This window comes from Schistocerca gregaria, chromosome 1 (assembly GCF_023897955.1).
Source record: "Schistocerca gregaria isolate iqSchGreg1 chromosome 1, iqSchGreg1.2, whole genome shotgun sequence".
Classification (NCBI taxonomy): Eukaryota; Metazoa; Arthropoda; class Insecta; order Orthoptera; family Acrididae; genus Schistocerca; species Schistocerca gregaria.
This window is the reverse complement of record NC_064920.1, coordinates 358986145-359008155: the sequence shown is the minus strand read 5'-3', so window position 1 is coordinate 359008155 and position 22011 is coordinate 358986145. Positions and strand designations below refer to the sequence as shown.

The 22011-nt window shown below is 39.7% G+C and overlaps 1 protein-coding gene across 5 annotated transcripts in view; it reads left to right on the top strand.

Annotated features, from left to right (window-relative positions):
- LOC126345893 (ATP-dependent 6-phosphofructokinase) overlaps positions 1 to 22011 on the top strand; it is an 86084-nt gene that overhangs the window by 52102 nt on the left and 11971 nt on the right. For 3 of the 5 annotated variants that reach the window (XM_050002141.1, XM_050002142.1, XM_050002140.1), the window contains exons 9-12: positions 2419 to 2497; positions 10838 to 10858; positions 19231 to 19377; positions 21834 to 21992. In XM_050002141.1, coding sequence (XP_049858098.1) covers positions 2419 to 2497; positions 10838 to 10858; positions 19231 to 19377; positions 21834 to 21992 — 406 coding nt within the window. The remainder of the gene's footprint in view (positions 1 to 2418; positions 2498 to 10837; positions 10859 to 19230; positions 19378 to 21833; positions 21993 to 22011) is intronic. The other 2 variants (XM_050002144.1, XM_050002143.1) reach the window with 1 other exon arrangement.

Sequence of the window (22011 nt, the reverse complement as noted above, 5' to 3'; positions counted from 1 at the left end):
GTGTTGAAGAAGAGAGTCTGGCAAGTGATTTCGTGGGACATTGATTTATCTGTGGGAGTTCGAATAAGTTGCAAGTATTTCATTAAACATTTGATGGAAATTAATATTGCTGAATGTTGAACATACTGCTACTATATAATGAATGTAAGGTTTTGTGACCTCTTGAGGGATAGGCACTTACATCCGAACTTATATCGGATTAACTTTGGGAGGGTTAATAATGTGATATATCTCAATTCAAGGACTAATCAAATAGAAAGAGAAATTTGTGATATATATATAAATTGGATGTGACTGACTTCAGACAGGCATTAATTGACTATTTGAAACTAAGGTCTGACAATTGTGAAACTTGATGTCAACCCTTTCACGGCTATGGGCATACTCATATGCCGTGTTCTAAGAGGACCCAGATGTTTACCCAGCAGGTAGAATGTCCATATGGCTGATGGCAAGTAGAAAGACCTGACGGCTAAGGACATTTGTGTACTTTTGGGTGTGGGGAGCAGGTAAATGTGCACAGTAGAATGGTGACACACTATTGTTCGCATTTCAACATTTCTGCCTACACTGTTGTTATCTGCTCTTCTTTGTAATGACAAAAAATGCTACAGCTTTCTTGTGGTCCTGATTCCTACCTGCTTAAGAGTCAATCTGATACATACCGTTTGATTTCCTAACCTGCACAAAAAATGATACAAACATATATAATCTGAAGATGATGAATTACCTTAATGAATTAATGCATCAGATGTTGCAACAACTGAACAGTGCTGCAAAATTCATGCAGTTTCTTAGCAACTCTTGCAGCCATGCAGAACAGAAAATGGCATGCATGACCAAGTAAATGTATTTAGATTTCCTAATCTGCAAGGTTCACATGATTCACACACATATAATGTGAAAGGGCATGAATTATCCTATAGGACTGATGTATCAGATGCTACAAAAGGTGAACAGGGCAGCAAAATACATGCAGTTTCTCGACTGTTTCTTGCTGCGTGGTACAGGAGACAGTCTGAGATTTAGGCGTCTTCTCTAGGAGCTGTTCACTATAAAACTATATATCTTGATACTCATTTGTCCAATGTTAATGACATTTCAAAGGTTGTAGGATTTATTTTGTTAGTGTAAACCTCAGGTTACAGAATTTCTCTGAAATAACATTTCTTCAGCCTAGGATAAACAAATAAGAGAGAGGTTGTATTAGTCTTGACACTTTCCTTTGTGGTTGTAAGAACCTGCAACCCCTATGACCTAGGACTGTGTCAGCCACCTGCCGGCAAGGCACACAGTACATTTGACCTCTTTAGCCAGCTAGGCAAGTAGGACGCTTGACCCTGCAGCTGCGAAAGATTTAAAATTTTCCTCATTTCACGTCTTGATCTCTTTGGTAATATATGATTTAAAAAAGAAAATTCAACTGTGATCGTATTCATTATATTGCGCAGTAACTTTTAGGAACAAATGTAATCTATGGATACGAGGCCCACCACTCGTCGGTTGGTTGGTACCTGGATATTACCAAATTATAATGCCAAAAATGGATAGAGTAGTCACAAGGTGATATTTCAGTTGACATATCATGTTTGAAGTACTCATTTCATGTATAGATAACAATTTCCATCTGTTGAACCAAATCATGTTAAACATGTCCTGAAAAGTAACAGGACTTTGTAAGTTTAAGTATTACGTTGTTAAAGTGAACCGAGTCTTTTTCATTTTGGCTGAGGAAAATATTGTCCTAGTGGATTGGGAGCAAGGGAACTTTTAAGAACCACCCTCCATGATCTTGGGGTAGATTTCTCTTCCTCAAATACCATGTAGTAGTGAGGCATCTCTTTCAGTTCAGATAATCTGTGAAATTCCAAAGATATTAATGTCTTTGCATTTTGATGGGTAGTCACAGTGAGCTTCTAAAATAGCATCCAGCATTTTTTGTAACATTATTAGCCACTGAGCAGCAAGTAACATATTAGCCTTCCTTTCCCAAATGGAACTGCACTTGTTTTTTATTGCACAATAGTAGTGAATTCTGGTTCTATTGATGCACTTGGTGACATTATCTGTAAGTTAGTACATCCATTCTTCATTAACAAAAATCAATGTAAATTTAAAAAACATTTACAAATTATGCTTTCATTCCTTTGCAGTTTGTTCAAATCCTCTTAAGAACAGCAAAACACATTTTATTGTTACAGAAGCATAAACGTCAGGGTGGTGCATCATTTCAGCTGTTAATATCCCCAACCTCCCCCCTCCCCCCACCCCAAAAAAAAATTTCACGTGTGTGTGTGTGTGTGTGTGTGTGTGTGTGTGTGTGTGTGTGTGTGTGTGTGTGTGTGTGTGTTTTGTGTCCTCTTTTGTTTAAATTTTCGTTTTGTGTCTCAGTGCATAGCATATATTCTATATTTTCAGGAGTTTTGAAAGAAATCTGTACATCTACAAAATGCTGACAAGACTAAAACCTCCTACTCCAGTTGGTGATGCTGTACAGGTGAGGACATATTTTGATGTGCAATTGAGTGTAATGCCACTGATGTTTCAGTAATGTAATATTGTTATATGACTGGTTTACATCAGTAACAATGTATCTATAAATTATACTCTGACAGACCATATTCAGAAACTGCAAAAAAATAATAAGACTGAGAGCTACAAAGCAGTAGGTAATTAATAAGTTTCTCATGGGCTTCCTTTTCTTATAATATTGAATAAGAAGAAAGTTGGAAAGACATAGAAAGAAAACAAATATGACAAAGGGTAAAACGTGGCTTCATGTCATTTTGATTGTGATCACCAATTTTATATGATTGGATAAAATGTGAGAAAATTTCAGTCAGTCTCCATTGTCTCAGGGTGGCTGTACATGCTTGGGTTAGATAAATTAATATAACATACAAATGAAAAGCAGAATACAAACAGTGATGTCACAGTTGACTCACATTCCATATCCTTTGTTGCTACTGAAGAAGAATGCTTGCTGCTAAAAGTGTGAAGGGCCTCTTACCATTTGTGTGTCACTGTTGGCTCAGGTATTGTTTTTGCTTTTATATAACCACAATTTCTTATGGTATTTCCATAAATGAAGAATTTAAGGTTATTCATAGCAATTGGGAAAAAAACGTTCTCTTGAACTTTTAGTGAAAGTATTCTGTTTCCAGTGCTATAATTAATCTGTTTGTAGCAGACCATGGAAAATATGTGCTACTTCAATTATTTGTAATATTTCTACGAATGTATGCCCATAGTACGTGTTGAAGGAAAAAAGGGAGAGAAGCATGTTATTGCCATTGCTTTGAAATTTGTTTTCTTTGTCGTGAAATATCTCGATCTACAACTTAATATTTGCTGCTGTTGAAGTAATTTGTTAATGTTATGCCGTAACTTTATGATACGCTGTCTTGAAGTGATGTCTGACAATGTCCTTCTTTTTCAAATCTGTAGACTCTTTTAGGTAGTCAGTTTTATTACTTTTTTTATTTCACTCAAAAGAGAATAAAACTTCCTCCATTCTATCAATAATATATACTGTTTGTGTAAACAGTTAGAATCATTTCAGCAGTTGAGATTACTGGCAATATTCACTGTCTACTAGAGTTAGTTGTGGTTAAAGTCATATTTTTTAAACTTTTCCAACTCAGTATTGCTTTTGTGAATAGCCTTTCAATTAATGTTTGAGTAATTATTGCTTTGTTTCTTCGTGCTGCAATCAAACTGTAGCTGTGCAAGGTAAGCCATTGACATTACTGACAGCTTATTTTGAATTCATTATAAAATTATTTATTTCAGTAACATTCCAAAGAGCAGGGACAAATATGATATCTGCTATCTGAGACTTTTTAGAGTGTAGTCACTCTTTTATAATATCATCTGCTCTCAGTAGGAAGATGACCAGAAAACTAGAGGTGTAATTACCAAAACACATACCGAAAGGAAAAAAGAAATGAAAGAATAACCTTATGCTACCAATGATCTTTAATCTTTAGTTAGTTTAGTTAGGGCAGGGTAACATTAGTGGTATATAGCAGGCAGAGCCATTTAAGTCACTCTAAACTCCACAGTGAGAGAGAAAAATAATATTAAAGTAAGGAATGGTATACAATACAGTTATCCTGATAAATTAAGTGCAGTGATAAGAAGGCAGTTGACAGGGTTCCTATCCTTACTCCTTCATATATTGTCGACCTCATGCTGTATGTTAACAGTTCATATGGCAATTTTGTCTTTATTCATTATGATTCAGAGGAGGTCATTCGATAAAGATTCAAACCAACTTCATAAATAAGTGGGGTCCTCACAAGTGTTCACACCTGTGACTGTTTCACCTTGAACTGTTCGCTAGACCTCATCATGTGACCAAGATATTGGGGGCTGTCTGTTCTAGTTGATATGTACAATTTCTAACCTTTTCCCAATTCTCCTCAGTACTTCACAGCTTGGAACATGATCATTTCAAAAGATCTGATCTTTATAACAGCCCACAGAAGAGACCCAAGCATAATTTTTCTGTTAAAACTGCCTTGCTACCCTACCATCCCAAAATTCGAGATGGAGATGCAAACCAACAGGGTGATTGTTCAGATGAAGACCATACCATCGCTGTTCTAGATGTCGAGGTCGATCTGAGTTAACCAGTGAATCCCTGAGGCAACCTTCCCTCCACTGCTATCTCCCTACCATTGACGAATGACAGGGAAAAAGACAGAGGATAAACCTCGCTATTGAGATGGCTTTCATACTTCAGTGGAACTTGAATGTGTTCAGGACAGATGTGGAGGAACTATATCTGGTACACTGGGATAGACCAATGTGTATATTTCTTCAAGAGAGACATTTTAAATTCTCTGACACTTCCGAGCTATGTGGATATATTATTCATTAAATGATGACCTTAGTGGCGAGAGAGCTAAAAGTGTGGCTGTTTTCATAAACAAGGCATACCCCTCATTCTCTCACTTCCTCACAACCAGCCCATAAGCAGTTGCTGTATTAGTGCTTGTACATCATAAGCTAACAGTATGTCCACTCCGTGTGCCCCAGCGTGAGGTGTTCTACAAGAGGTTGTCAGTGAACTACTTATTCATCTTCCCCAACCCTTCCTTCTCTGTGGTGGTCGTAATGCACACAGTATGCATGTTTGTTGAATGTGGGGGCAGAGCAAACGCTTCAGCACTAAAACGGGGTCATTCACTGTATCAATTTCTTTGTACGCTCTCTGGCCCTCGCACACACAGCTCAGTGAAGAATGGTTGATGACTTACACTCAAGTGATCACTTCCTGATCTGGTTTCATATTGGAGACTGCAAAAAGAGATCATGAAAACAGCTTGTGACTGTTATAAACTGCTCCACTAAGAGTGCAGATGTGTGGCAGACCTTCAGAAGGATTTTGGAGGGGAGGAGAAATGTGTTGTTGACTGCTGTTGACCAACCCACAAGACACTGGCCAGATTATGATAGCTTATTTTCTAATAGTTAGTGCCACTGCCAGGCAGAATTCAGCATTCCAATGCTACAGAGTGGCTGCTGAGAGGGGCTGTTGGGAGTTCAATTCCACACTGAAGAAGAATACGACTGTCCCTTCTCCAAGTGGTTGCTAGATTCTGTGTTATCTGCAGCTTGTGACATGGCACCTGGTCATGATGGGGTCCATCACAATATATCATGGCACCCCACAGAGTGGAGCAAAAAATTATTCTTGCGCTTTTTCACCTCATTTAGTTATACAAACACTTTTCCAACTCAAAGTGAGAGGCAATTTTACTTCCATTTTAAAACCTGGAAAGAATCACAAATACTTGAGTAATTGCCATTGTGTTGCCCTCATTAGTTGTGTGGGGAAAGACCTTGGAGTGGACGGTCAACTGCCCCTTGTTTGTAGCCTAGAATCCAGGCAGCTTCTTGATCTTTTCTTTGTGTGAGCTCAGGAGGAATCACCTTTGATAACCTGGGCCTCCTGAAAGCAGCTATGCAACATCATCTATTGGGTATATTTTTTGACATCAAAAAGACCTACATTACTTCTTGGGGCCAAATTATCATAAGACAGCTCCAGGGATCAGTGTTGGAGCTGCTCCTGTTCCTTATTTATATAAATGATATGCCCTCTAGTATTATGAGTAACTCTAAAATATTTCTGTTTGCTGATGACACTAGCTTGGTAGTAAAGGATGTTGTGTGCAACATTGACTCGGTTTCAAGTAGAGCACTACATGACCTCAGTTCATGGCTTGTAGAAAATAAACTAACGTTAAATCACAGTAAGACTCAGTTTTTACAGTTCCTAACACACAATTCAATAAAACCTGACGTTTTAATCTCACAGAACGGGCATATGATTAGTGAAACTGAACAGTTCAAATTCCTAGGTCTTCAGATAGATAGTAAGCTGTCGGGGAAAGCCCACGTTCAGGATCTTGTTCAAAGACTTAATACTGCCATTTTCACTATTCGAACGGTATCGAAAGTGAGTGATATTTCGACACGTAAATTAGTCTACTTTGATTATTTTCACTCACTTATGTCGTATGGTGTTATGTTTTGGGGTAACTCTTCCCATTCTAGAAGGATATTTTGGGCTCAGAAACGTGCAGTTTGGACAATAAGTGGTGTGAGTTCACGAACCTCTTGTCGACGTCTTTTCACGAGTCTGGGTATTTTGACATTGGCCTCTCAATATGTATATTCCTTATTGTCATTTCTTGTTACCAATATTAGTTTATTTCCAACAATAAGCAGCTTTCACTCGGTTAATACTTGGCAGAAATCAAACCTCCATTTGGATCGGACTTCCTTAACTCTTGTGCAAAAAGGCGTGCAGTATACTGCTGTATCCATTTTCAATAAGCTGCCACTCGAATTCAAAAATCTTAGCAGTAATCCACGCGCTTTCAAATTGAAACTGAAGAGTTTCCTCATGGGTCACTCCTTCTATACTGTCGAGGAGTTCCTTGAAAAATTAAGACGATTCTCATTGTATTGTTGATAGCGTTTGCTTAAACTTATGGACTGATTTTCTTCCAGGTTCATGAACATTTATTTTTATCTGTTATTACTTTTTATGTTGTAAGTTCATGTACTGACACGTTCCATGACCTTGGGAGAATTGCTCCTCAATTTGGTCTTGATATTTAAATAAATAAATAAATAAAAAAAGAATGGGGTTTTTGAGAATGTCTTCCCATCTTTATACTGTCCTTCCTCTCACAATGCAATTTCAGATATCAAGTTGATGATATCATTTCTGATCTCTTTCAGCAGGAGAATGGTGTCCCTCAAGGTAGTGTTTTGTGTGTTACTGTCTCTCCCATAACTACTAATACTACACTCCTGGAAATTGAAATAAGAACACCGTGAATTCATTGTCCCAGGAAGGGGAAACTTTATTGACACATTCCTGGGGTCAGATACATCACATGATCACACTGACAGAACCACAGGCACATAGACACAGGCAACAGAGCATGCACAATGTCGGCACTAGCACAGTGTATATCCACCTTTCACAGCAATGCAGGCTGCTATTCTCCCATGGAGACGATCGTAGAGATGCTGGATGTAGTCCTGTGGAACGGCTTGCCATGCCATTTCCACCTGGCGCCTCAGTTGGACCAGCGTTTGTGCTGGACGTGCAGACCGCGTGAGACGACGCTTCATCCAGTCCCAAACATGCTCAATGGGAGACAGATCCGGAGATCTTGCTGGCCAGGGTAGTTGACTTACACCTTCTAGAGCACGTTGGGTGGCACGGGATACATGCGGACGTGCATTGTCCTGTTGGAACAGCAAGTTCCCTTGCCGGTCAAGGAATGGTAGAACGATGGGTTCGATGACGGTTTGGATGTACCGTGCACTATTCAGTGTCCCCTCGACGATCACCAGAGGAGTACGGCCAGTGTAGGAGATCGCTCCCCACACCATGATGCTGGGTGTTGGCCCTGTGTGCCTCGGTCGTATGCAGTCCTGATTGTGGCGCTCACCTGCACGGCGCCAAACACGCATACGACCATCATTGGCACCAAGGCAGAAGCGACTCCCATCGCTGAAGATGACTCGTCTCCATTCGTCCCTCCATTCACGCCTGTCGCGACACCACTGGAGGCGGGCTGCACGATGTTGGGGCGTGAGCGGAAGACGGCCTAACGGTGTGCGGGACCGTAGCCCAGCTTCATGGAGACGGTTGCGAATGGTCCTCGCCGATACCCCAGGAGCAACAGTGTCCCTAATTTGCTGGGAAGTGGCGGTGCGGTCCCCTACGGCACTGCGTAGGATCCTACAGTCTTGGCGTGCATCCGTGCGTCGCTGCGGTCCGGTCCCAGGTCGACGGGCACGTGCACCTTCCGCCGACCACTGGCAACAACATCGATGTACTGTGGAGACCTCACGCCCCATGTGTTGAGCAATTCGGCGGTACGTCCACCCGGCCTCTCGCATGCCCACTATATGCCCTCGCTCAAAGTCCGTCAACTGCACATACGGTTCACGTCCACTCTGTCGCGGCATGCTACCAGTGTTAAAGACTGCGATGGAGCTCCGTATGCCACGGCAAACTGGCTGACACTGACGGCGGCGGTGCACAAATGCTGCGCAGCTAGCGCCATTCGACGGCCAACACCGCGGTTCCTGGTGTGTCCGCTGTGTCGTGCGTGTGATCATTGCTTGTACAGCCCTCTCGCAGTGTCCGGAGCAAGTATGGTGGGTCTGACACACCGGTGTCAATGTGTTCTTTTTTTTCCATTTCCAGGAGTGTATCATGTCCGTTATTGAGTGTTCTGTTCAGTGTTCCATGTTTGTCAATGACTTCAGTCTTTTGTTGTTCCGTATTTGCGCAATGACAGTGCGTCGGTTGCAACTGTCTACTCAATGTCTAGAACATTGGCTAGAGAAGAGGCGTTTTAATTTTTCCATCATGAAGTCTCTGTGCATTCTTTTTAACCATTGATGTTCTGTTTTAAAGTTTCATGAGTTGAGGATAAGACACACTGTTTTTAATTTTAAAGACAAGTGAGTTTTCTTGGCCACACTTTTGGGGCTTGAAAAGACAGTCTCTAAAAACCACTCTGTTTAACAACAATAGTTACGTGGTGGCCTACAAATGTATTTGGCTGGCCAACAAGGCCTCTAGAATGATCCCCACTCAGAGCCTTTGTGTTGAGGCTAGGAAGCAGCCACTTCATATCAGATAACAACTGCTTATGGTTCAACAGGCCTATAAAGCACTGTCCATGTCATTCACAGCTGCATACTATTCCATACCATACCATTGCTTGGCTCAACAGAAGGGCTTTTTTAAACTGACAATGAGTAATGATTCAAGTGAAGGATTGCATTTTAGAGATGGGGTGTGGCTGGTTTTAAAGTCCTATGTCCTCCTCCTTGGCTTCTACATAGGCCCATTTTTTTAAAAAATGTTAGATAGGCATCTCAGTTTCACTGTTGCATATAATGATGGATCCCAACAAGGGAACTTCTTTAGCTGTTCAGTAGTGTTCCCCAACTGTATCTTCAAGATTCACCTTCCCCCATGATCTTCAAGATTCACCTTCCCCCATGAATATACTGTATTTATCACAGTGCTGTATGTGATCCTGAAGGCACTGGAGCAGATGAGGGATCTTCAGGGCTAACAGTTTCTAACAGAGCCAACAATTTCTCATCTTCTCCAATTCCATTATCCTACAAGCATCACATTTACCCAGCAGAAAAAAAAAATGGTCCAGGTAGTACATGCTCAACTGTGGGGAAAGCTGGCATCATTCTGCTGGGTACTGGGGCTCGTGGAAATGTGGAGAAATGAACAAGCAGACCAAGACACCAAGGGTGCCTGCAGGGACACGAGTGACACAGTGTGCCAGTCATTTCACTGTTGCATCAGACGTCCATGCTATTGTGGGAGGAGGGATGGGCTGGCAGTGAGAGTCTGTAAGCTACAGGCAACTATCGAGTTGTGGTGTTCCTTGTGTTGGTTGCTCCAGGGGGATGAAGTGGCTCTGATCCTCCTCTGATTTGGGCACTGACCTCTAACATATGGCTTTTTATTCTGGGAAGATGACCTGCCCAGTCCATGGTTCCTGTGGTTCACTGCACACCACATTTTAACTCCTTAGTAGCTTGTTCACTTTATTATGTAACTGGGAATCAAATCCTGTGAACATTGGTAGCAGGACAGAGTGTGGTGGTGCGTTGGTTGCCCACTGGATGTACATTCGGGAGGATGATGGTTGAAATCCCTGTCTGGCTATCCATAATTACACTTTCTGCTATTTCCCTAAATCGCTTCAGGTGAAAGCCGAGATGGTTCCTTTGAAAGGGGCATCACCAATTTCCTTCCCCATCCTTTCATAACCTAAGCTTGTGCTCTGTCTGTACTGATCATACTGTCAAGTGTATATGAAGTCATATCTTCCTTCCTTCCTTGATGATGGGCTTTCTTTAATCACACATAGTAGATTTCACCTCTGATATTGTTTTCTGTGTTTAAATCATACTAAAATGCACTGCAATTTAGGCAACATAGTAAATTGTAGATTTTTCTGTGACTGGCTGTATGGACTTACTTTCAAATCAAAGGACTATGAGAGTGTATCATATCAATGCCAGCCAGGTGAAGCACCATACACACAAACCAATATTTGCATTGATGAATGATTTACTTTTAAATGTGAATTAATATAAATGCTTCGTTGAAAACTTGTATCATGAACTGTTGGTTATTTTCTTTTAAACCATAACAAACCCATATTTTATATTATGAGTTTGTTAAAAGTTGAATCTGTATCAACCAGAAGTGGTTAATTACACTTGACTAAAGTTGTGAATAACTTTTCTTTTCTAGCAAGATTCTGTTCTCGGCATGGTAAGACGACAACTGGAAAAGAATTTGTTGTGTATTTTTGTGCAAGTTAATTTTTAGATGAATAGAAATGTACTCATTGTGTAACCTCATGCTGACACAGTGCCAGTGGTGATTTTTGTGGAAGTTCTCATGCTGCAGCAATAAACGAACAGAATGTGCCTAGAAAATGAATTCTATAAGTTCATGTTTGGCTTTGGCATTAGGGTGCTTCCTCTATTACCTTTCATTAATGGATTGTCAGCCTGCATCGATAATAGCATTGGATATGTGATGTCTTCTGACTGTACACTGCACAGTTTGAAATTTTATGATCAGACCTTTCATAAATATTTTGAGAACTCATGAGCATATAACATATAAATCGGCATACAGTGGAGTATAAAGATTTAATGTAAACCTTAATCATGCAGTGTACGGAAGCATAATTAGAGTAGCATTACAAAAATGAAAATCTTGAGAATGAAGAGATTAGATTTGAGTATGAAGTATCAATGGCATGTGACTTCTGACTATGAAAGAAGAGCTGATTAGACCAGACTTTTTGTAGTTAATTTTCAAATTAAAAAAAAGTTTTAAGTAAAAGCATTAGATGTACATTACGTTTCTGCCGGTAAAGACATTTTATTGATACTAGCCAGTGACAGGGTTTAGAGTATTAATCACAATGATTGGTGGCATGCATTACTGTATTGCAGAGGTACTGAAACTTCCAGCGATCAGCTCAGAAATTTGAAATTAAGAAATGCAAAGAAAAAAAACTAAGAATTAGAAAAAGTATACCGTCACAGCTCGTGTTTGAGTTTAAAAAATAGTCCATTTCTTTCTGCCTAACTTCGCAGTTGCACTCAATTTCGTTTTAAAAAATAATTACAAACCTTTTATTGTCCACACATCTGGCATTGTGTTTGCATGAGAATTTGTTCTGATGTGCTTGCTTTGTTTAATTTCTGTAGATTTGTTTTATTTTTTGTTAGTGCACATGCAGCAGCTTAACTTTTAGCAATGCATTTAGCATTTTTGCAGTGACGAGAATATTTGTAACTGTTAAACTGTGATTTCAGTGTTTCTTTTTGTGTAACTCTTTCTATGTTATTAAGAAGCATGGTCGTGCAGATATATGTGAGCCTGAGCCTGAGATTGTTATAAAATTATTTACAATAAATGATTTTTTTCTGGTTTGTATTTAGGTATTAGCAGTATGTTGTATGTACAGCTTTAAATTTTATACTCGTTATGTAGTTTCAATAATAAATATTTAGTGTACATAGGAGATCAGAGACCTGGACACATAAAAACATGTGCCAAAAGATTATCTCCAGATGTGAATGTGTGACTTACAAAAAATTATGTTGGTGTTGCATCATGTCCAATATATCTGTAAAATTTAATGATTTGCTATGCCATTTAGTTACAGTTTTGGATTTACTGTGATACTGTAAGTAACTGCATTTATTGTTTTCAGGTTAATAAAACATATTTGTTTTATTTATTATTCTGTAGCATGAACTGTAAGTTTTGTGTAAATTATTGGTTCATCATGTAACTTCATGTTAGTTTCGAGGAAGTGATGATAGGAAAGTGTTTGGGCAACAAACAAGACCAAAACATGCAATAATTAAAAATATGTTGAATGTAAAATTGTGATTAATAATTCTAGGCAATAATTACAGGGAATGGTTTGTGAAAATGTGAGTAACATGATGAACAGAAAAGGCATTTTGAGCCCTCTTGGGAGTTAGGTTGTAAAAAATATACACTGCTCCATTGAATTGAATTTACATCTAAATTTATAAAATCTGTTACTGACAAATATTGTCTGTGACACAAGCAGCAGAATGAGTAAAGTTGGCCACTCGACAAAACCAGGCTATAGCGCCAGGGCACCATAGGGGTGTGTGTGTGTGTGTGTGTGTGTGTGTGTGTGTGTGTGTGTGTGTCTATTCTGTAGAACAACACAAGCTCTCAAGCTGTGTTGCTATGTTAAAGTTCTTTTTGTGTGCTTATCATTTCTGATTCCATTGTTATCAAGGGTTTGCCAGTTTCTCAGTAATTTTGCCACTGAATGATAGTGATGTGTAGTTTATTGCGCTCCCCCCCCCCCCCCCTCCCCCCATTATCTCTCTCTCGTCCTTATATTCCTTTATTCAAGTTCTCTTTTTCTTCTGGAAAACAAATTGTCTCTTGTTCACAGTGCAAACTATGTTGTGCTCATTACTTGGCCAATGATATTGAACTACCCTGATGTCTTCTGATGACTTTTGAAATGAAACCTCTCAGAGATGTGTCATTTCGTTGGCACTAAATGGTAATACATTTGTCTTCATTGTCAGGATATTTATTTATTATCTCATGACACATTTTGAGATAATCCCATCATCAAATCTATTCCATTCTATAACACCATTACTGCCCAAACATCTTTTAGTCTCACTTGGATTGATTGCACAGTCAATTTCAGCTTACTTAGGTGACAGCTAAATTTCAGTGTAACAAAATTGCATTGAAATTCCGTGCACTCGCTTGTCACAACATATTCCACTTATCATCCCAACAAACTTCCAGACCTTATTGGTGCAAATAGTTTCTTGTATTGGTATTACACCACCGGCCATTCACTTCTTGCCCTCCAAAAAAATCATTATTTTGGTAGTGTACACACTTACCTTCATGAGGGTTTAATCTCCAAAAACAAATTTGAAAGTAAATTCAGGATAGATGTTTTGACTAATCGTTGCTTCATTCACCTAGAGACATTGTGTGCTGAAACAGTGGAATTCTGTCACCTAATGAAAGTTGACGTGAGGTGATGTGTAAATTTTGTAAAGCATCACCACTTAAAAATATTTCTTAAATGTGTGGAAGTGGAGTGTGGGGACCAAGGGGGCATACCTGACCACAGTCCAAATTACTTAGTTGGGCATAAGTTTGTTATGTTTTCTTTGCTGTTTGTCAGAATGTTTTCCTTTTTCTCTTAATGAAAGTCTTAAATATTAAAATAGATATCAGACTTAGTGTTTCTGGAAGATATAACTATGCATTTGAAAAGCATCATAACAACTAAAATTTTTTCCTGTAAGCCAGTGAACAGTTTACAGTTAACATTCATGTCAAAGGAGTAATGTTGATGAAAAAGCTGCATGAAGAATGGAAATTTAATACTATTCATCTGTCTGCCTTCTTTAAAATTACGTGCTAGAACCAAGAGTTCAGTGTTTTGAAAATGAAACTGTTTAGAATTCCTATCACTGCCAGAACAGTAAGAAGAAATATAATTGTAGAATTCAACTTAGCTGAAATATAGATACTACAATTTGCTGAACTTGCCATAATTTTATCTTTCATTAGAGCCAAAAGAGTGAAAGAGAGGAGAAGTGCCACTGTGCAGGTCTATTTGATTCCTCACTGCAAATGAGAATATTTGACAGAATAGTGTGTGCTCTGCAACTCACTATTTCGAAATTAAAAATTCCTATTATATGACAGTGCTGGGACAATCTAGTTGAGTTCCATGGTTTTATGGATAAATTTCAGATTTGTCCTTGAGATGTATATACTTCTGCTGTACCATTTGTCACTATTTCAGTATCTGATTTGTTTGTTATTGAAATAGTGATACAGTAAGATGTCTGGCAGAGATAGTACAGATTTTCTACTCAAAAACCATGCATGAGCATTAATATTATTTCTGTTACAGTGTATGTGCACTTTCCATCATAATTGTGTAATTTGATTTAATGTCAATAAGAAGGAGACTAATGTTTGATAATTATTCTTACAGGGTTTGACAGATTTTGATTGGTTACTAATTAGAGAAAAGTGATGCTGAGAAATTAAGTTTTCATGCTAGAATGGGAATGTAGGTACTTCATCTCCCCTGAGTCCACGTAGGAAAACTATCATTGACGTACCAGAGCAGTACAGCATAGTTGAAGTTTCATGATGTAAATTATTTCATGTGTAATTTCTCTCTATGATCAGGATGCTTAAGAAACAACGTACTTACTAGTGTTTTGTAATGGTGACATACATGCACTTACATCAATGTCAGGTAAAGTATTCTATCATATCACTGCAGTAAACAGGTGTGTAACAATACCAGTGAAGGAAAGTTGCTACTCACCATATAGAGGAGATGCTGAGTTGCAATAGGCACAACAAAAAGATTGACACAATTATAGCTTTCGGCCAAAGGCTTTTGTCAGTAGTAGTACACACACACACACACACACACACACACACACACACACACACACACACACACACACACACACACACACAAAACTTGCACACACGTCTTGTGTGAATCTTTTGCCGGCCGGAGTGGCCGTGCAGTTCTAGGCGCTACAGTCTGGAACCGAGCGACTGCTCCGGTCGCAGGTTCGAATCCTGCCTTGGGCATGGATCTGTGTGATGTCATTAGGTTAGTTAGGTTTAATTAGTTCTAAGTTCTTGGCAGCTGATGACCTCAGAAGTTGAGTCGCATAGTACTCAGAGCCTTTTTTTAATCGCGACTCAGCATCTCCACTATATGGTGAGTAGTAACTTTCCTTCTCCCGTATTGTTACATTCCATCTAGTAAACAGGAGTATTAGTTATATTGTCACATAGAAGAAGGTGTAATTAGGTGACTGGTAATTAGGTGACTGTGCCACTCAGCTTCTTCTGTGACAATATCAGTGTTGTGGCAGCCACAGTTGCAGTTATGAGTGACAGGTGAGGAAGGGGGAGGTTGAACCCAGCAAGGAACAGAAGAGGGCAGCTGCTATTTCCCCTCACCTGCCCTTTCCTTGTAACCTCCCTGCAAGAAAAAAAATCACCTACACCTACTGAAAACTCTTGAGTCTGCTCTGCTACACAAAGCCAGGTGAAACAATTCAGTTTCAGTTTGACTGAAACCAGAACAAGCAATCAAATAGATATGTAGTAGTGAGTAAATTTTTGAATTTTTGACTTGAAATCTCAAAACTGTTTCATCGTTCGGCACTATTCTCTTTGATAGTGATTTTGAGTTATAAAATCTTCCAGTAGCATTGCACAGTCAATCCAAAATGTTATTTCATGTGTTACCATCTAATGTCAGCTACCACACACACACACACACACACACACACACACACACACACACACACACACACACACCATTCATTCACACAAGCAACATTTCTCATGCATACATGACCACCAACTCTGGCAGCTCGGGCCAGAATGCAACAATCACTTGGGACGGAAGCAGCAATATGGACGGGATGGGACAGAGAAGGGAAAGGGATACCAGTGTATGGGTGTGATAAGAGGGGAGCACTGTCTGGCTGAGTGTGCAGGACTGGAATGCCAACAGGTGTGCTGCAGGAGGTTGTAGGGCAGGGAAGTGGGGAAAATTGATTGAAAAAGGAGAGGAGTGGGAAAAGATGGATGGGTGCATTGCTAGAGGGTGGGAGATGAGAATGGGGAGGAGGTGGTGATAGGACAGATGGGGGTGGAAACTGCTGGGTGGAGGGTGTGGGGACAGTATATTATCATAGGTTGATGCCAGGATAATCACAGGATGACTCCCATCTGCACATTTCAGAAAAACTGGTTGTATGGTTAAGGATCCAGATGGCTTGGGTAGTGAAGCAGCCATTGAAATCAAGCATGTTAAGTTCAGCTGCATGTTGTGCCACAAGGTGCTCTACTTTGCTCTTGGCCACAGTTAGGCATGGCTGTTCATTCCTGGTGGACTGCTGGCTGGTAGCCACCCAATATAAAAAGCTGTGCAATGATTGCAGCAGAGCTGCTAATGACATAGCTGCTTTCATGGGTGTCCTGGCCCCCGATAGGGTGAGGTAAACCTGTGACAGAACTTGAATAGAAAGTGTTCCACCTGTGTCATCTACAGGGATATGATCCTTGTGGCAAGGGCTTGGAATTGATGCTGACATAGGGATGGGCTAGGATATTATGAAGGTGGGGTATGTGATGGAACACTGCTTTAGGAGGAGAGGGAAGGATCTCAGGTAGGATGCCCCTCATTTCAGGGCATGATAATAGATAATCAAAGCCCTGGCCAAGAATGTGGTTCAGTTGTTCCAGTCCAGGGTGGTATTGGGTGACGTAGGTGGCAATCCTTTGTGTCTGGTTCTTGGGGTTGGTGGTAGGGTTGAGGTACGAAATGTCACAAGAGACCTGTTTGCAGACTATGTCTGTGGGATGGTGCCTGTCTGTAACGGTGTTGATGAGATCCTCTGCATACTGAGCAAGAGTTACTGCAGATAATGCTGTTCCTGAGTGGCCAAGTTGTATGTTAGGGATTTTTTGGTGTAAAAGTGTTGACAACTTACAAAATGCAGGTACTGTTGGCAGTTGGTTGGTTGAACGTCAGCAGAAGTGCAGATGGAGTCATAAGAAAAGATGTGGTGAACGTCTAGGATGTTGATACAGTGGGTTGAGGAGGATCAGGTAGCCACTGCAGTACGTTACAACAGTGGTGGACTTTTGTCTGCAGGTAGGATGATTACGTCAGGATTAGTTTTTTGGTTGTGTATGACTGTCCTTTCCTTTGCTGAAATGTTGGTGTTCTGGGGAAGGATGGTGAGGCTAAGATGGAGGTAAGGAATTCCTGGAAGGTGACCAGTCGTTGTTGAGGTGGGAGGGGCAGGATCACTGTCAGATAGTGGTACAAATTGGGAGAGGTACGGTTCATTGTAGGAATTAGTGGCTTTGGTTGGAGGGATTGGCAGCAAAGAAGTGTTTCCATTGCAAGTCCAATATGGTTTAATTTGGGTGTAGGGCTAAAAGTGGGGGCTTCGGGTAGGACTGCAGAGCTGTAGGTTTTTGGTGCAAAGGTTAACAACAGTGTTATGGGAATGTTTCGGCTCTGGATTTGGTGAAGTATTGGTAGGGGTTCTGGGGAATATGCCAAGTTTAATAGATGAGATAGGCATGGATTAGGTGCTATGAGGGATTGACAGGGAGGAACACTGTGGATAGGACAGGCTGGAAAATGGTGCCCCAAGGTGGAAGTAGGGTGTTAGCAGGTTGGATAACTTTGAAGGCGAAGTCTGGAGTGCTCCTCCAGGTACTGGAGAGCAAGGGATTCAGTTTCAAAGATATGACATATGAAGCAGGGATTGCACAGTAGCGTATCTTGCAGGGGGAGGAGAGGTGGTCTGGGATGCCTGAGCCACAGAGATGTGTTTTTGCAGTACCAGGTTTGTTAAGGCCAGGCGCTGGCAGAATCTATAAAGATTAAGGTCATTGTGAAAGGAGGGGTGGGACCCAGAGAAAGGAATTTTTATTATTAGGTCGTTTTGGTTGGGGGAGGGGGGGTTCCATGGCTTAGGCAGCTTTTAAGAAATTGGATGTGGGACTGGGTTTTAGCCAGGGAAACTGAATGTAACATGCTTAATGTCAATGGCTGCTTCACTACCCAAGCCATCTGGATCCTCCTCTCCATAACCATCTTTTCCGAACTGTGCAGATGGAAGTTATCCTTAAGACACATCCTCCGCTCCCGTAATTTTCCTGGGCTCAACCTACGTTAATAACTGTCCCCCACACCCTGCACCCAACAGTTTCCAACCCCTCTGTCCTACACCCTCCTCAACATTCTTGTCTCCCATCCTCTTTCTTTTTTTGCCAACTGTTGCCAATGCACCCATCCATCTTTTCCTGCTCCTCTCCTATTTTGCTCCATGTTCCCCATCTCCCTTCCCCACAACCTCCTGATGCCTGATGTGCACTTGTTTTCATTCTAGTCCCCACATACAACACCAGACAGCGCTTCTCTCTTTCCCCACCTGCACACTGCCATCCGTCCTCCTTCCCCTCCAGATTGCTGCTTCCATCACGTGATTGTTGCACTCTGCCCCGAGTTTCCGGAGTTGGCAGTCATTATCGTGAGATGCACTTGCTTGTGAGATTGAATGGTGTGTGTTACTCTTTTCTCATTGAAGGCTTTGGCCAAAAGCTTATGTGTGTCTTTTGATTTTGCCTGTCTGCAACTTAGCATGTTATCTTTACAGTAAGTAGCAATCTATCTTTTCCTACGTTGTTGATATTCCTACCCCGAGTTCCCATTTTTTGACAAGTGAAAGTATCTGTTACATGGGTTTGTGTGAAAGATCCAATGTAAAATTATGAACATTCACAATTCATTGTTTATTGGTTTGGCTGATATGAGAGCCATGCCACTTTTTTCAAACATAATGTTTACTTTTCATATGGGTATCTTGATATCTGATGTAGGCACTGTTGAAAGTGGGATAATCATTTTGACATCATTTGCAGAAAGGTTTCCTTTGTTGTAAGATTAATATGTGTTTTAAGTTTCAAGCCAAGAGGCAAAAACAGATTTTCAACAAATTATTCATTAATTATAGACTTTGTTGTAGGAATCCTTCACTTTGGCAGTTATGCACATTGGAGCACCAGCTTGTGGAATGAATGCTGCTGTGAGATCATTTGTCAGAAATTGCCTTTACCGCGGTGTGACAGTTCTTGGAATTCATGATGGTATTGAAGGTCTAGTGGCTGGTAATGTAAGTACCCCATTTAAAACCGTTCAAAGTTACTTATACTGTGTTTCATTGTATTGTTTTTTTATAAGTTAAACTGATTCACTTTAGTCTAACTCATTAAGACTTACACTTCTCATCTTAACGTCTTCAGTTTTTTTGTGAGCTTAAGTATTTTAGCACTTAATTGTTAAATAGAAACTGTAGGTAAATCAGAATCTTTTTTTTATCCAATTTTTAATTTTTTGTTTACTGTGTCCAATGAGACGAGGTAAATCAACAGACGGCGTCAAAAATTAAAAGTATGGCTGTGTGTAAGAAACCATTTCAGGATTCTGTTCATGTGACACACGAAACTTAAATTGGCATGATGAGGCAGTAGCTTGATCTTTGCTCTCTATCCCAAAAATTTGCAACATAATGTGAAACTTAATTACAAAATTAAACTAACATTTGTATTTTTAGCTAGTTAGGTAGTGTTTTTGCAGTAAAACCTCTCTCATTTCCAGTATTGATGATCTACATACTGCCTACATAGTATATTCTAGTCCACTTACCATTGCTATGATTTCTCAACTTAAAAATCTGTCATGTGTTTTCTGAATTAAATTCAAACATACAGATGGGCTTGCTGACAACTTAACTGCTTAACAAAACATGCAGACAGAAAGAAAAACACATCATCAAAACCCACTGCATAGAAATATTGTCACATTAGTTAAGATAGTTTTGCTGTTAAAACCTGCAGGTAAAAACGGAAAGAGTACAAGACCCCTGTTTCCAATCACCTGTGGTTTACTCAGGCTTCAGGAATACTGAATGTGTCTTAAAAAGTTTTGTATGGATCTACAAGATAACTGTTGCAGTTATAAAGGTACCATGTAGCATATTTTGAGTGACATATTTCACATAGTTACAAGCTTTTTAATAGTCTCTGTCTTGTAATTTTTTTTGTTTAATTAGATCGGTAGCATCAATAAAGGTTCTCACCATAGAAGACTTTGTTTGGTGTTGCTATTTTTACTGTGCTGGAAGAAAAGTTTTATATCACACTAATTCTTACACAGTAAAATGCTGTTTTTATGATTTCCCATTTTTGTCAATCTCGACAGAAGTACTAATCTCTCAATACAATGCTTTCCCATCATTAATGATTCCATGATGCAAAATTTCCTGTATTTTAAGTTTTCTTCGATGTTACCACAATCTTCAACAATGATTTTCATACTGATTTCTGCAAAAAGTGCATTGCATTCCTGCACAGTCAGACTTGGAATAAATCAGGAAATGCAGACTACATGCAAAGTTATTTATCATAGAACATAGTGTTAGTGTAGTAAGCAATTCATTGTCAATGTGTTGGACCATGGCCACCTGTATTATAGGTTTGCAGGTTCAGAAGGGTGGGAAAGTATGCTTATTGATAATCACAATCTGACAATAATGACTCCAGTGGCAACCTCCCTTCTGCTAATTGTGTTGTAAGAAAAGCTTTAATATAATTTCTCAGTAGTTTATACAAATAAACACCATTTTTGAAGATTGTCTCTGTAATGGTCTTTTATGAATCATTGTTAGTTCTGCACGAAATACACTAATACGGACTAGGTGCACAGTCTTAGGTTGGTATGATCTGATGTCAGATGTAAACATTCCTCCTCAAGATGCTCTGTAACGTGACTACAATTTCCACCATCTTTAGCATCCTGGATGTCCCTGAACCAAGTGACTTCCACGTTAGCAACAAGCTCTAGATTTTGTGCCTGTTGTTCTCTGTTTATGAAGACTGCCAACTTTAGTGTTTTAATAATAAGTCTCAGACTAGGACATAAATATCTTTGTAATGTTGTTTCGTGAAAGACTTTTGCTTCTGTGTATTATTTACACTATTGGACATGATCGGAACGAAGAGGGAAACTAATGTGCACATTTGTGTGTGTTAGCTCTCAGCCACTGCATTTGTGATTATCATGAAAGCTGAGTGTTTCCTTCTTTGCTCCACTCATGTCCAATGGCACAAATAGAAAACGGAAAGGAAAGGCTTTTGTGAAATCACATGGAAAAGTTATTTGTTTTCTAATATGAGCCTTATTATTTATAATCATTATAGAATTATGGTAAATAAAACTTGTAAGACAATATTCATGAAAACACAAAAATTGGCTATCTGCTTAAACAGAGAACAGTAGGCACAAAATTACAACTTATTGTGTTTCCTATGCTTCCCTACATTTTATGTTTTCCTGTATTTTATGCTTCTTTTGGACCAGTTTTACTGTAACTATTATTCATTATCATATGACATTTGTCATGATTTTCTTCTGGTAACCAAGCTATGTTGCTGTTTTGAAGCAATGATGTGCTTTAAGATATATTTTCTATTTTTAGCAGTATGTTTAAGTAATCTGTATCATTATTGGTATCAATGTTTTGATATTTTATTGTTATATCACATATCTACTACTCAACTGATGTTACAGATTAGTAAAATGGCATGGTCAGATGTGACTGGTTGGGTTTCTTTGGGTGGTGCCATGCTGGGGACAAAACGTACTCTGCCTGGAAATAGAATAAAGCAAATTGCAGCTCGCTTCAAGGAATTCAACATCCAAGGCCTTCTCATTATTGGCGGTTTTGAGGTAATAATTGATGGGTTAA